The sequence below is a fragment of the Peromyscus eremicus genome, chromosome 4 (assembly GCF_949786415.1).
Source record: "Peromyscus eremicus chromosome 4, PerEre_H2_v1, whole genome shotgun sequence".
Taxonomy (NCBI): Eukaryota; Metazoa; Chordata; class Mammalia; order Rodentia; family Cricetidae; genus Peromyscus; species Peromyscus eremicus.
The window spans coordinates 77,309,414-77,323,125 of record NC_081419.1 but is presented as its reverse complement, the minus strand read 5'-3'; the positions used below and the strand labels follow the sequence as shown (position 1 = coordinate 77,323,125).

Here is a 13,712-nt window from a genome sequence, read left to right as displayed (position 1 = left end):
GACTGAGCATTCCCCACAAGCTTCCAAAGTAAGAAGAGGGTACCACTGGGAATGTGGCTCGGCAGTCTCTAGAGAAGGTGCCTCTGGCCAGTAGGTTGAGTGACCCAGACCAGGGTCAAATAATAATACCAGATTTAGGAATGCCAGTCCCCACAAGAGCTGAAGAGAAGCCTGGTCAGCAGGAAGGACCACAGAGTCACATGGAAACCAGACAGACCCATTAGGAAAACACTGAGGAATTGGAAAGACCCATCACACATGCCCAAGACCCAGCATGAATTCAGGAGTTCCCCCATTGCCTCAATGCTCATAGGACACAAGAAAACTTGTGATGAGAAAAGAGAGGAAAATATTAGAAGTGTTTGTCAAGCCCCAGGAGAGAATGTACTGGAAATATCATAGAAAGTATTTATCAGGTTGAATTTGCTTTTTCCTCCATTCTAGTGGGAAGGGAAAAGGGGGCTTCCAAGGACACTCATATACATTGTAAGGAACCTCGAAGCCTTGGGTTCTTGGCAGATCAAATCTGGTGTAAGCAAACACATGATTCTGATTCTACTGTTTTGGAAACACAGACCTGTGGAGGTACAGACTGGTCACATAGCTCAGTATGTACTTGCCACCATGCCTGATGATTTGAGTTTGATTCCGGGGCCCACATGGTGAGAGGAAAGCACTAACTCTAAAAGCTGTCCTCTGGCCTCCACACTTGCATGGTGGAAAGCATGCAGTACACATACACACACACACACACACACACACACACACACACACACACTCACACCCATACACATACACACACACCCATACACACAAACACACACACACACACACACACACACACACACGCACGCACGCACGCACGCACGCACGCACAAACTAAATACATAACCGTAATTAAAAAAAAAAAAAAGATTTGTGGGGGTTCAAGGCACTTTTACAGAGTCTGGAACACAGTATCAGGGAGACACTTGGAATCGGCTGCTCCACATTTAACTTTTCTGTTACTGTGACCTGAGAAGAAAGAGCCTTTTGGTCATGGTCTCAGAGATTTCACTTCATCGTAATGGGAAGGGCGTGGAGGAGGGGAGCAGCTTGTATCATGGCAGCCAGGAAGCAGAGAGAAAATGCCTGCACTGGCTTGCTTTCTCCTTCCTCCCTTTTACTCTCTCTGAGCCCACAGCTACTAGGATGGAATGTGGGAAGCTTCCCACATTCAGGGTACGCCTTCTCTTCTTGACTAATCCTCCCTGGAAACAGCCTCGCAGACACCGAACTGTGCGTTACTCATCTAGACACCTCTCCATCCAACTGAGCACACAGACAGGATCAACTAGCATGTCACTCATACTGTCCTCTCTGTCTTCTCTGACTTGCGTGCCCCATGCCCCTCCAAACTCCAATGACTGGTATAGAAAACAGCCTTTGATGGACACATTGGGAAATTATACCCCTCGGCTCTATGTTAAAGCGCCCTCACCAAATCCATGTAACTTATAAAAACAGCATGCAAAAACAAGAGAGGGACTTTTATCTTGGAGCCAACCCTTGTTTTATTGAAATGTGTACAGAAGATTGGAGAGGAAAAGGATCAGAAAATCTTGTGACAATGTACACAGGAACATGTGCCACATCTAAGCTCCTTTGCCTTGGACTGCCATGCAGGCTGTTCTTTGGAACTTTGACCAAAGCCTGGTGCAGCCCAGAGTTCCCCTCTTTCAACCAGAACTGACTATACATTCATGTAACTGTGAGGTTTACAGTGTCTGGGAGATTTTCTTTTCTAGTCACCTGGCTTTCTTTGATGAAATTCAGTTCTTGCAAGCCCTGGCATCTTTTGGATGGTTTCCAAGCAGTCAGAAAGACAGTTCCCTACCAGGAAGCAAACACTACTCACCCTCTACTGAGGTATATCCCTGAAACCAGAAACCTTTCTGTAGCCAAGGTCATGGGCAAAAATCATACTTCAGGTCCACACTGAGCCATATACCATATATACAGATGGATGCTAGGAAAAGCTTCTCCGTGGCCTTGCAGCTGGTTCATTTCATGTTCCTCTCAATCCAGTCTTTGAAAGGCAGCACCTTTATGAAGGCTGTGGACAGGCCATTGCTGCATGTCTTGTCATAGCTCCAGCTGACCAGTCCCACCAGATGCCAACGGGGCTCAGGGGATGCTCGGCCTGGGAAGGACAAAGCAGCGATGCCCCCTGTCTCTGCAGTACAGATGTCAGAAGGGGTGCTGGGGTCTTGGCTGGCACAGAACATGTTGTCAGTGACACTAACAGGAATGCCATGGTCTTCGTGTTGTTCTTCACAGAGCAGTGAATCTACCACCCTGACCATTCCAGAATGCAGTGTGTCATTCTTAAAACCAGGGCTCCTCACATCCGCCAGGATGTTCCAGCCAGCCACAGTGATGTGCGACTCCTGGAAGGAGGTGCTGAGGTCCCGAGTGGTAGCCAAGCAGATAGGTTGGACACGGGTACTGATGCGGGCCTTGTCTAGGAGCTTCAGAATGGCGATGTCAGCGTCCAGCAGGATAGGATCGTAGTTGGGATGCAGAATGATGGCAGAAATCTACAAAAGGAAGGAAGAGACAGCAGTGGTGAACAGCCCGCTCTAGTGTAGACAGGAAGAGGCCAGTTGGGGGTCAAATTATTAAAAGAAACTGCCTAAGTGACAACTACAATTATTGAAGATACAGTCCTCAAGGAATCATAAAAAATAATTGTGGTATTTTTGGAGTTGTCAACTCAAATGCCTACTGGGGTCTGGAAGGTGATAGTACATAAGTGGAGTCTGCAAGCAAGGCTGTAGAAGTGGGTGTCCACGTCCCATCTGAAGTGGGCAGCCGATGTTTGTTCCAGATGATCACTGCTGCACAAAGATGTGATAAGCATTCTTATTTTTACCAGAGAAGGACACTAAGTCTTCCTTTGAAACATCTCAATCATTTAATGTTCAATCAACTGATTAGGAACACATATGTTAGTACTACCCATGTATAAGCCTTACATGTTAGCACTATCCATGTGTAAGCCCCATAAGTTATGGATTTACAATCTCTGGCCCACTGTAAGCATTTCATGTACCTTCAAACCAGTAAGATAGAGCTATGTTTCCTAACAACGGTCCCTAAGTCTTTGTCTATAAAGATGTTCTCAGAATACTCTATAGCACTTTTCCACAGGATATTTCCTAAGTATTTTATGCCTTCCTAGTCAATGTTTTTGACTGGAGCTTCTAAAAATTCATATTCCTATCTTTCAATTTTTAAATGTATAGTTCTATTACTTGATACTATTTCCTTGGAGGCTTCTCTTATGAAATGCTGTTCATGACATACTGGTCTGTCCCTCCCATTAGACTAGAGAAAATAGCCATGTTTTATTTTTCTCTCTCTATTTTCCATGGATAACATGTTGTAGGGGCTCAATAATGAATAGATAGATAGATAGATAGATAGATAGATAGATAGATAGATAGATAGATAGATAGATAGATAGATAGCTGGATAGATGGATGAACTGAGGCATATACAGAAGGATGGGTAAAAGAATGAATGGACAGGTGAAAAGAAGGGTAGGATAGGACAGATGGACAGATGGATGAATGGAAGGAGGGTTCAGAACAAGTGAAAAGTATTATAGTTAGGAGTATCCTGGATAAAAACCTGCGTCCTCAAAGCCTACTTGAAATAATTCCCAAATTCAAATATGATAGATAATTAGTTCTCTTTTTTATTCAAGAAACACCTATTAATTTATCTTGATCTGAGTAGTCAGGGCACTGTGACAAGTCACAACATCTCTGGAACAAATCATTTGAAACAGAGATAGCCATTAAACAAATAGCTTCATCAACGTTTAGTGTACTATAATTTATAGTACATGCTACTAGACAAAGTACATGTATATTTTACTGTAATATGAATGACTTTTGAGGACTAGAGTAATAGATGGTACCTGGCTCTACCTTGTTTTCAAAACAAGCAAAGTTGTGGAGGACAGCCGCATGGTTTGCTAACTTTCTCTATTGAGAGTCTGTCAGTATGAACCTCTGAGCCCCTGTTGCATGCTAGGCTTTGGGATGGATATTAATGTGCTAAAGGATGGGGCTGACACAGGCCCTGTTCTCCTGTGCTCATAGCTGGTTAAGTCAAAGCTCCAATTTCCAAGAAAGCCCTCTCTCACCCGTAAATTCTGGATGGTCTTCTCATCCCGCTCATCGTCCCTGTAGAATTTTCCCAAGACAACCTTGAGGTCTGCTGTCTTGAGGATGGTGACCTTCCCTAGGTCAGTCACACAGTGGGCAGCCACAACCACGGTACGCTCGTTCACCAGGGCACCACTGCAGACCAAGAACCATGCGCCTTTGTGCAGCCCACCATCATGCACACCACTGGTCCTCCGGTAGATGGCTGCCTGCCATGGCCAGCGGGTCCCTTGGGTCTTCGCAGAAGCAACATTCTCGATTTTTCCACAGACTGTGGGGAAAACAGTTTAATAGGATCAACTCAGACCATTGACACCTGAAGGCAAACAGGTCACTCAACCATGACAGCACAAATCTGAAAGGAAGGATCCAAAGGAGGTGAGAAGCATTAAGTAAACCAACCTGGTTTTCTCTTCCTTTTCATTTAATTTAATGTACAGATGTGTGTGTGTGTGTGTGTGTGTGTGTGTGTGTGTGTGTATGTGTTAGCACACAGACACACGTGTGCATATATGTGTGAATGTCAGGTATTAATGCCATCTTCATTTCTCTCCACATTATTCTTTGAGACAGGACCTCAGCAATTTGGCCCAACTGGCTAGCCAGGAAACCCCAGGGATCTTTCTGTCTCTGCCACTCAGAACTGTGATCACAGGTGCATGCCACTGTGCCCAGCCAAACTCATGTCCCTAATGCTTGCACAGAAATTGCTTACCTACCAAGCTATCTCCTGAGCCTCCCTCCCCTTGTTATTAATCAACTATCGACATGTAGTTGGCTATAAAGTCTAGAGTTAAAAGTGGAGGTTTTGTAGTTCACTGAAACAATAGGACTTTGGACAAATTGTTGGCCCCTTAGATCCTTGGTTTCTTTGCCTAGAAAATATACTGAGAAATATCTACGACTTTAGGGGCTTTTTGAGAAGACTGAATGGGATGATGTAACAGACAAAATCCCTTGACTGTCTTCATAAGCATGACCACAACAAACTCAGCCATACTATTCTCTTTTCACAAAGAGGATGAAGGTGGTAGGCGAGAATGTGCAAGCCTCGAATCTAGAACTTCCACATTTTATCTTACATTATCTCCTATCACCTCATTTAATTAATGGCAATTACTTACAGTCATTCGATAATGAGTGTGAAAAGTGAGCCTTAGCAAGGCAGTCAAGGTGACATAAGCAGAGATGCTCTCACAGTTTTAACTCTCTCCTCAGTTGGTATTTAATTGTGGCTCTTTCCTTTTTCTAGATGTGATAAATCCTCTACAAGAAAATATTCCTCGCCGGGCGGTGGTGGCGCACGCCTGTAATCCCAGCACTCGGGAGGCAGAGCCAGGCGGATCTCTGTGAGTTCGAGGCCAGCCTGGGCTACCAAATGAGTTCCAGGAAAGGCGCAAAGCTACACAGAGAAACCCTGTCTCGAAAAACCAAAAAAAAAAAAAAAAGAAAAAAAGAAAATATTCCTCTCAGAGCTAATGAGTCAATTTCTCCTGACCAGTAAGTTTAAGCCAAAAGGAGGGAGCTCTCATTGTGGAATTCCAGACGTCACCAAACTAGGGGAAGCCGAGGAAGACTATCCCTTGCTCAATTAAACGTTCCATAAAAGCCTTCAACGGTCAGCAATTCTTCACAAATGGTGTTGGAAATGGACAGAGGCTCAAACTCAAAGATGAGACTTGACTCACTTGGGATACAGGATGGGGCCCGTCCACTCCACTTCCCAGTCCTCAGGCATGTTCTCCTGCTGCTTCCCAGGCGGCGGTAGAAGGGTGAGATGCACTCATACTGCAGCTGGGTGTGCAAATGTTGGTACCCAGGAGGGAGGTCTCCAAATGGAAGGACCTTCTTCTGGGTAGAGGCATCCTGCAGTTTCTGCTTGCTGAAGGCTGAGGAATAAAGCTGGTGTAATGGTGTCTCCCTGGATCAAGGCACACAGGACCAGAGAAGAAGAGCAAGACATTAGCATCCAGTTCCCATGTCACTATTGGTTACACAAGAAGAATACTCCTCCCGTTTCCCATTTTCTGTCTTCGTCCTTTTCTCCCTATCTTTGTCTACCCACTTCCTCTTTCCCTCCCCTCTTGTTTCTTCTTCCTCTCTTTCTCTCCCTTCCTCCCTCTCGCCCTTCTTCCCTCCCTTCTCACTCTCTCTCCCTTTGCTACTGAAGACATTCTCTTATGTCACTCAATATTGTAGTCCTTTGTTCTTGGCATGCTTCCAAGTACGTAGGGTTTTAATCAAACAGAATAAAGTCTGACATAATATTGCTATGCAGAGGTACATGGTGTGTGTGTGTGTGTGTGTGTGTGTGTGTGTGAGAGAGAGAGAGAGAGAGAGAGAGAGAGAGAGAGAGAGAGAGAGAGAGAGAACATTTAATTGCAAAATTAAATAGGAAAAGAAGTTAATTTGAATGAGAGAAAGCCAGGCACATTCTTTTCTCTAAACATTATCATAACGGGCAATATTAGAAACTGACTTGAACTAAACTGTGTTGATACAGTAGCTTGATTTGGCAATTAGCAAATGTAATTAGTTCACCTCAGAGACGTGAACTTTCTCTCAGGCAACACTGCTTGGGAGAAATACAAAAACTTGCATGTAAATGTGAGAAGGGGCATTAAATGAGCCCTGAAGTCGAGGCCCCTAGAGACACCCTTTAGAGAGAGATGCACGTTTCCTGCAGATTGTGCTTGTTTTACATTGGTGCATAATGGCTGTCAGTCAGCAAACTGAGATTCCTTCAGGAACTGATGTCCTCATCCCTATGTAATAATGAACGGGAAGCCCGGAGAGCTACCTGGGGGGAGCAGTGCCTTGGGAATGCAGAAAAAGAAGATGACACCCAAGGTGGTATTTAGCAGTCACCATGTCCACTCTAGAGGCTCTGCCATATCAATCTGATGATGTTGAAAATGAAATCTACTTCTTGTACCTCTATGGTGTTTGGCTCAGGAATATTCAGTCTACATTGACTTCATTCAGTAAATATCCATTCTATGTTTACAGCCAGGTGTGGGGGCTTCTAAACATGCAAGCTGAAGCTACTGTTTGTTTCAGGATGCTGCAGAACCTAAGAACACCCCCAGTTCACTGAATGTTAGGCTTGCTTTCTCAATTGCAGGAGTCACCTAGTGCCTTCTCCTAATCTTCCACGACAATTTCTGTAACAGTAGGAAGCCCTGCTGTCTCTCTGAGTAGCTCAGGACCCCTGTACAGGCATCATCACCTAAGCAGGGTGTCTTCTTGGAAGCTGGTGGATGGCACTTAGCAGAGAGCCGAAACCAGGGAAACCAGGGCAAGATCAGAAACGAGGCAGTCTACATTCAATGGCCATTGTTCCCAAGGGAATGCCTTGCCAGGAGAAAGACAAATATGGAGGAGAGGCTGAGCAGGTGTGAGATGTAAATGGTGATCTTCCCTGAAGGGTAACCCAAGCAGTTCTGCTTTAAAGAGGCATCTTGTCTGGGCCTTTGAGGAAGTGACTTAACTTCTCTGAACCCCAGTTTCCACGTATGCAAGGAAATATTAATAAGATGCAAATAATAATAAAAAATGCCCAGCTTCAGAAGTTAGCACTAAATAAACTAACATGTCACATGACAAGAGCATGTGGCATACAGCAAGGGTGCTGTCTGTGTCATCTATCAGTGTGGTTTTAATCCTTACAGCAATCCTCCGGGACCATTATTAATCACCTCTGGTTTTCAAAAGAGAAAGTGAAGGCCCAGTAACTTCAGGAAGTTGCTTAGACATAACTAGGATTGAAGAGAGGCAGAAGCAGATTTTTGAACCCTTGACTGTCAATCAGATTTACTCATTCAAGAACTACTTATTGAACGGCTTCTATGTGGCAGAGGCAGTATCAAGCAAGAAAACTTCAGCATAAACAAAGCAAGCAATATTCCTTTACTTGTAAGTTGTATATTTGAAGGGGAAAGGGGAAGGGAGAGAGAGGGAAGGGAGAGAGAGAGAGAGAGGTGGGGGAGAAAGACAGGAATGCCAAATGAAATCAGAATCATGGGGAAGGTCAGAGGAGACCAGGTAATGGAAACTGCCTGATGTGGTATCAGGACACATATGTGGTTGCTGGTTTTGTTTGAAATGACAGCTGCGAGCTTGGGGTATAGTCGTAAAGTATTTATCTAGCATGTATGAAGTTCTGGATGCATTCCTCAATACCATAAAATGTTTTTTTTTAAATAATCATAAAAGAACAGTCAGAGATGGTCTCTCTGCTAGGTGAAAACAAGCCGGGTATTAAAAGGGTGGAGGGGGCTAAGCCTCGGTGAGATCCAGTAGGAACAGTTTCTAGACTAAACAAGCAACAAGTTTCATGTTTCTGACATAGAATTATGCTTGGACTGGTAGAAGAAAACCAAAGATGTCTGTGCAACTGCAGCCGAGAGAGTGAGGAAGAGGAAGAAGGAAGAGAGTAGGAATGGTCTTTCTCGCCACAAGGTGGGTCTCATCTGTCTTCCCAAGAGAAGCATTGGGTATACACACAAGAGTTCATGTCCCACATCCATCAGTTTGCCTCAGCTGGTTGGTCATCATCAAGACCATCTTCCCAAACCCTAGCTGGCTGCAGTGTTTAGCAGGATTGCCAACTCCTAGAAGCTGCCGTAATAAAGAAGCAGTCATTTCTGGAAGACTAAAATACTAAAATTCAGCTCCTCAAAGATCATCAGGGAAGCCTTGCTTCTTCTCATCAGCCATCTGCTTTCCCACGATCCAGTAAAACTTGTACCTCTTCCAGTAGGAGCTACTTCTTGGCCAAAAGCAGCTGGCTAATGAGCCTCCATCTAACAAGCCCCATTCTTTCATGACCCGTTAGCACTAAATGTCCCTAAGAAATGCCAGGCTGCCTTTGGCCAACTACAACTGGAGAAGGGAGATAGTCATTAGCCTTGAAAGTGGCGTTCAGGGGCTTGGTCTCACCTTGACTGAACCTGCATCGGAAGGACCCTCCTTCTCACCAGGTCTGAGATCTTCGGTTCCCGGCAGGCTAAAAACAGATAGACCATGCTGTATGATCCTTTCCCATCTTCACCGTGCATGCCACGTCATCCAGATTCCCACCCTTCCAGACACTTGCACTCATTCCCGGTCTCAGAGCCTGGATGTATTAGGAAAACTTCAACAGTGTGTGTGCTTAGCAAAGATGTCAACTGCTTTTGACATAACCTGGAAGCTGTCTCTGGAGAATCCAGTAGTTCCCTCTGAAAAAGAACTGTTCTGCTGAGGTGTCTTGGGACAGTGGCACTTCATAGATTAGAGCCATCTGTTCCTGGGAATGGTGTTAGCAAACTAGATCATAATGGGATAAAACTCACAGTGAAGGCCCACAGAGGGAATTCAGAAGTCCTTGTTTAAAACCAGACCACAGTGCCAATAAATAAGTCCCGAGGAACCAACCATTCCTTGTCCTGTCTCTGCAATGAAGGTCCTTAGCAGTCACCAGAGGACAACTCAGAGCCCAGTTTCAATTCACTGAAATCTTTCATTCTTTTTTTCTTCCAGGGAAAACGAATCCTTCCCATCTCACTTTCCCAATCTAGCAGCCAACATTTGTCTAATTAGCAACTTAGAGTACTTTGGTTGTATTAATTTGTAAGAGAAAAGTTGACAAAAACCTCCAAGGACATATGCAACACCGTTCCCATACTTAATGAAATAAAACATCAGGCCCTGTGCTTGGAGGATGAAAGTCGCTTCTGGCGAAAGTCTAAAGTGATTTATCCTTTTCACATTTATCCCTTTTTTTCTCTTTTATTCCTTTCCCCATGATTTGGGGTGTTGACAAACACCCAGCAGAGAGAGTGGAGAGTGGGGGCAATGATCTTGACAATCTAGGACATGAACACACTTTTCTTCTCAGTTAAGGAGGTGTCAGCCAAAAACAACTAATGGGTAAAGTCAGGAAGAAACTGCATCTCCGCTGGGATTTGGGGGGCGGGGGGCTCCAGCCTCCCTATACAACAGTCCAGGGTTTTCTGTTCCCAATCTATATTTTAAATGCTCCTTTCTAGACTGGCTTTCTTTGAGCTTACCATAAGACAGATGCTTGCATTTCCATCTACACCCACTTCTTCTCCTGTCTTTCATCCGGTATACCATCCCAGCTCCTCCTAGCATCCTTAAATCTCTCCTAACGGCTACAGATCCTACCTACCTCACACTATCTACTCCATTTCAGGAATACTAATCTCACTCTCTCCCTTTTTTTTCCTGAACTACTCATTTGTTCTTCTAACATCTTGTCCATTAGATGTTTCAAGGTCTGCTCTCTTAGTTTTTAGCCATCCACATCTGAAGTCTCCCCTTAGAGGGGGCCAGGAACACGCGCTTATTGACTCTTTTATTAGAAATGTGATAAAAGCAGCTAGGCAAAGGCTTACAAATTCTATCCTTGGATTTAGATATCTAAGACTAGCCTTGTCATGTTTCCCAAACTGCTCTTCTCCATCACCTTAGAGAAGAAGAGTCAGGTCTTCTTGGAGTCCAGAAAAAAAGAAGTGAAAGTTTTACAAGATACTCTCCAAGACAAGAGTCACAAACGGTTTGAGGGTGAGTCTACAAGGAAACATTATTCCAGGGACTTAAAGGCAGGCATGGGAGCTGTCAAAGAATTACAGCGACTCTATGCACATGTACAGGATCCAGAAACATCCCTGAGTTACCTTTTATGCAGACGGGCTGCTTCCCTGACCACTCTCCATCCTGCTGGCAGGTTCTTTTCTCATTGCCACTGAGAACGTATGAGCCATTACAGAAGAATGACACAATTGTGCCAATTTTGACATGGTGCCCATTGAGAAGCCCAGGACCTCCTGTGATTTTCTTGTACCCATTGACTGGGCCCCCAAGGTCTGAGCAGTTTCTTTCTTCAAGAACTAGAAGTGGAAGAAGGAAAAAAAAAACTGTTAAAAGTCTGAGTCATCCGATTTTAGAATAGACTCTTCCCACATTTCGTTGAATTAAAAATACAGTGATAGAGTGCCTGCTAAGAGCAGTGCTTAGAAGAAACTCCAAGAGGAACTTTATCGTAGAGAAGCATGTGTTAAACGTGTCTTCGGCTTGTTTTATGACTTATTCTTAAATCAAGAAATCATTCATTCTAAATATAAATCAGTTGGGCACTAAATTTGGGCCTTAGATGATATTGTTCATTTCTTTCTCAAACTGCGGAAGCTGGGGAAGCCTGGACAATGTCACTATTTCACCTAGATTTTTCAATTAATATATCATGGTTTTACTTTTGGGTGATACTGTCTTATATGTTTCATTTCCTAACACTCAAGCAATTAAACCAGACTCTACCGGTTTCCTACTTAGGTTGTGTACTCCAAAAGTAGAATTGACTTGAAACAAGAGTGCATATCTAAAATGGATTTAGACTTTAGTTTTCATCTCCCGGAAGAAAACAGTATGCTGAAACTTTTAGTCAAAAACAAACAAACAAAGAAAACAGGGTGTTGGGGGCATGCTGGAGAGATGGCTCAGCAATTGAGAGCACCAGCTGCTCTTCCAGAAGACTGGGGTTCAATTCCCAGCATCCACAGTAGCTCACAACTGCCTATAACCCCAGTTCCAGGAGGCTCTAACGCTGTCTTCTGGCCTTCAGACATCAGGTGTGTAAGTGGTTCACAGACACAGATGCAGGCAAAACACCCATATGCACAAACTAAAGTAAAGCAAAATGGCACTATGTAATATAATTGTAGATCTAGCAGACTTCCCTGATCTCCAAATAGAACCTCCATCTGCGCAGCTAACATTCATTATGAAGAAATTTCTATTCTTTAATTCCTGTCTGACAGAGACTTAAAGTCAAATGGCATCAGCAGCTATTCTGAGCATTTCAGCCACGGCCTGGAAATACACTGTTGGATAAGCAGCATTATTGTCTGAAACAGATTATGACACAGTAATGACTCTGACCAGCCTAGGGAAAAACAGCAAGTCTCCTGAAGAATCCAACCTTTAATTATTGAATTTGGGACCAAGCTCTCCCAGCTTCCCTTATTTCTTTTTATTTAGTATTTACTTTATTTTATGTGTATGAGTGTTTGCTTGCATATATATGTGTGTACCACTTATATACCTGGTGCCTGCAGAGGCCAGAAGAAGGGATCAGATTCTTTGAACTGGATGGTTGTGACCCACCATGTGGGTGCTGGGAATGGAACCTGGATTCTCTGCAAGAGCAAAAAGTGAGCTATTTCTCCAGTGCCTATCGATACCTGATTTCTTGCAGTCATTTCTTCCAAGGCATAGACTCATTCCTCTGGAACAGTCCCCAAGTAATACAATTGTACATTCTACATGCCTTTCTTCCTATAACTGCCACAATCACCTTCCCAGCAATTTCTTTACTTGCTCCCAGGCAAGAAGAGAATTTCCACTCAGATAATACCTTTAAAATATTCAAAAATAAAAAAAAATTGTTTCTATGTGCCACTTGGGAAGATTGCTAGAACCAGCCAAATGAGTGGCTTGACTCTACTTGGAGACGGTCCAGGCCATATGGCAATAGATCAATCATAATCTGTGTGCCTTGGGGTTATGTAATATAAGCAGCTCCTCTTGTGAGTGAATCCTAAGCTCCTATTTTAAGTGTAAGAAAAAGGACCTCACTGAGCAAGCTGTTCAAAAATACTGAGATGGCATAACAAAGCATTCCACCTCAAATGGACTCAGAAAACCTCAGTGCTATGTTTTCAGGAATGAATATGGCGTGGGAGAAACAGGCAGAGGAAGCAGCCAATGCTGTAGCCTTCATCTAGTACAGATGTATTCAGTTCTGAACACACAGCAGGAAGGCCACTACCGGAACCTAGAGACTACAATAAAAAGCACAGCGTATCCCACCTGCATGTTTATAACTGTGGAACTAGTCATAACATAGTAACTGGGAGATTTTAAGTCAAGTTACTGGCCTTTAATATGATTCAAGACTGAAATGTCTGGATCTATGCTCCCATATAGTAACAATCAACTGGAGTTCGGAGTTGATAAGTAGCATTTTGTCTACATGGGGCAGAGTTACTCACTTGGCCGTGACCCTCAACTAGACTGCCTAGCTATGGCTTTTTCTTAAATCTGTGGCCAATTAGTCTAGGAGCTGAAGATTGTGTAATACAAGTGTTGTTCTTCATGAATTTTGAGCTTTGCTCATGGCTCATGGTGGTATTCAAAGCAGTCCTGAAAGTGAGAACTGAGTAATAAACTGTAGCCACATCAGCTTCAGCAGAGGGAAGAAATCCTTTCTGCTGATGGTTCAGACAGGAAAACCTGAGAGCTGAGTTTTTCTTTCCTTGGAAGGAGGCACTTTCATAGTATGATAGACTACCACACTATGATTTAGCATGGGCTAGACCCTCAGGGATCATAAATCTGCTACATTTACTGTGGGTTTGAACACTGCAGAGTTCTTGAACCTTTGGAGGAAATAGATTTAGAATATTGAAGTCATTCATTTCTCTCACTGGG

At 43.7% G+C, this 13,712-nt stretch overlaps 1 protein-coding gene across 1 annotated transcript in view; it reads right to left on the bottom strand.

Annotated features, from left to right (window-relative positions):
• Positions 1-1,543: 1,543 nt before the first annotated feature.
• Positions 1,544-13,712, bottom strand: part of Pamr1 (peptidase domain containing associated with muscle regeneration 1) — a 97,763-nt gene continuing 85,594 nt past the window's right edge. The window contains exons 7-11 of the mRNA XM_059261006.1: positions 10,901-11,113; positions 9,159-9,225; positions 5,906-6,138; positions 4,196-4,488; positions 1,544-2,579 (exon numbers count right to left, since the gene is read on the bottom strand). Of these exons, the coding sequence (XP_059116989.1) occupies positions 2,043-2,579; positions 4,196-4,488; positions 5,906-6,138; positions 9,159-9,225; positions 10,901-11,113 (1,343 nt within the window). The 3' untranslated portion in view covers positions 1,544-2,042. The remainder of the gene's footprint in view (positions 2,580-4,195; positions 4,489-5,905; positions 6,139-9,158; positions 9,226-10,900; positions 11,114-13,712) is intronic.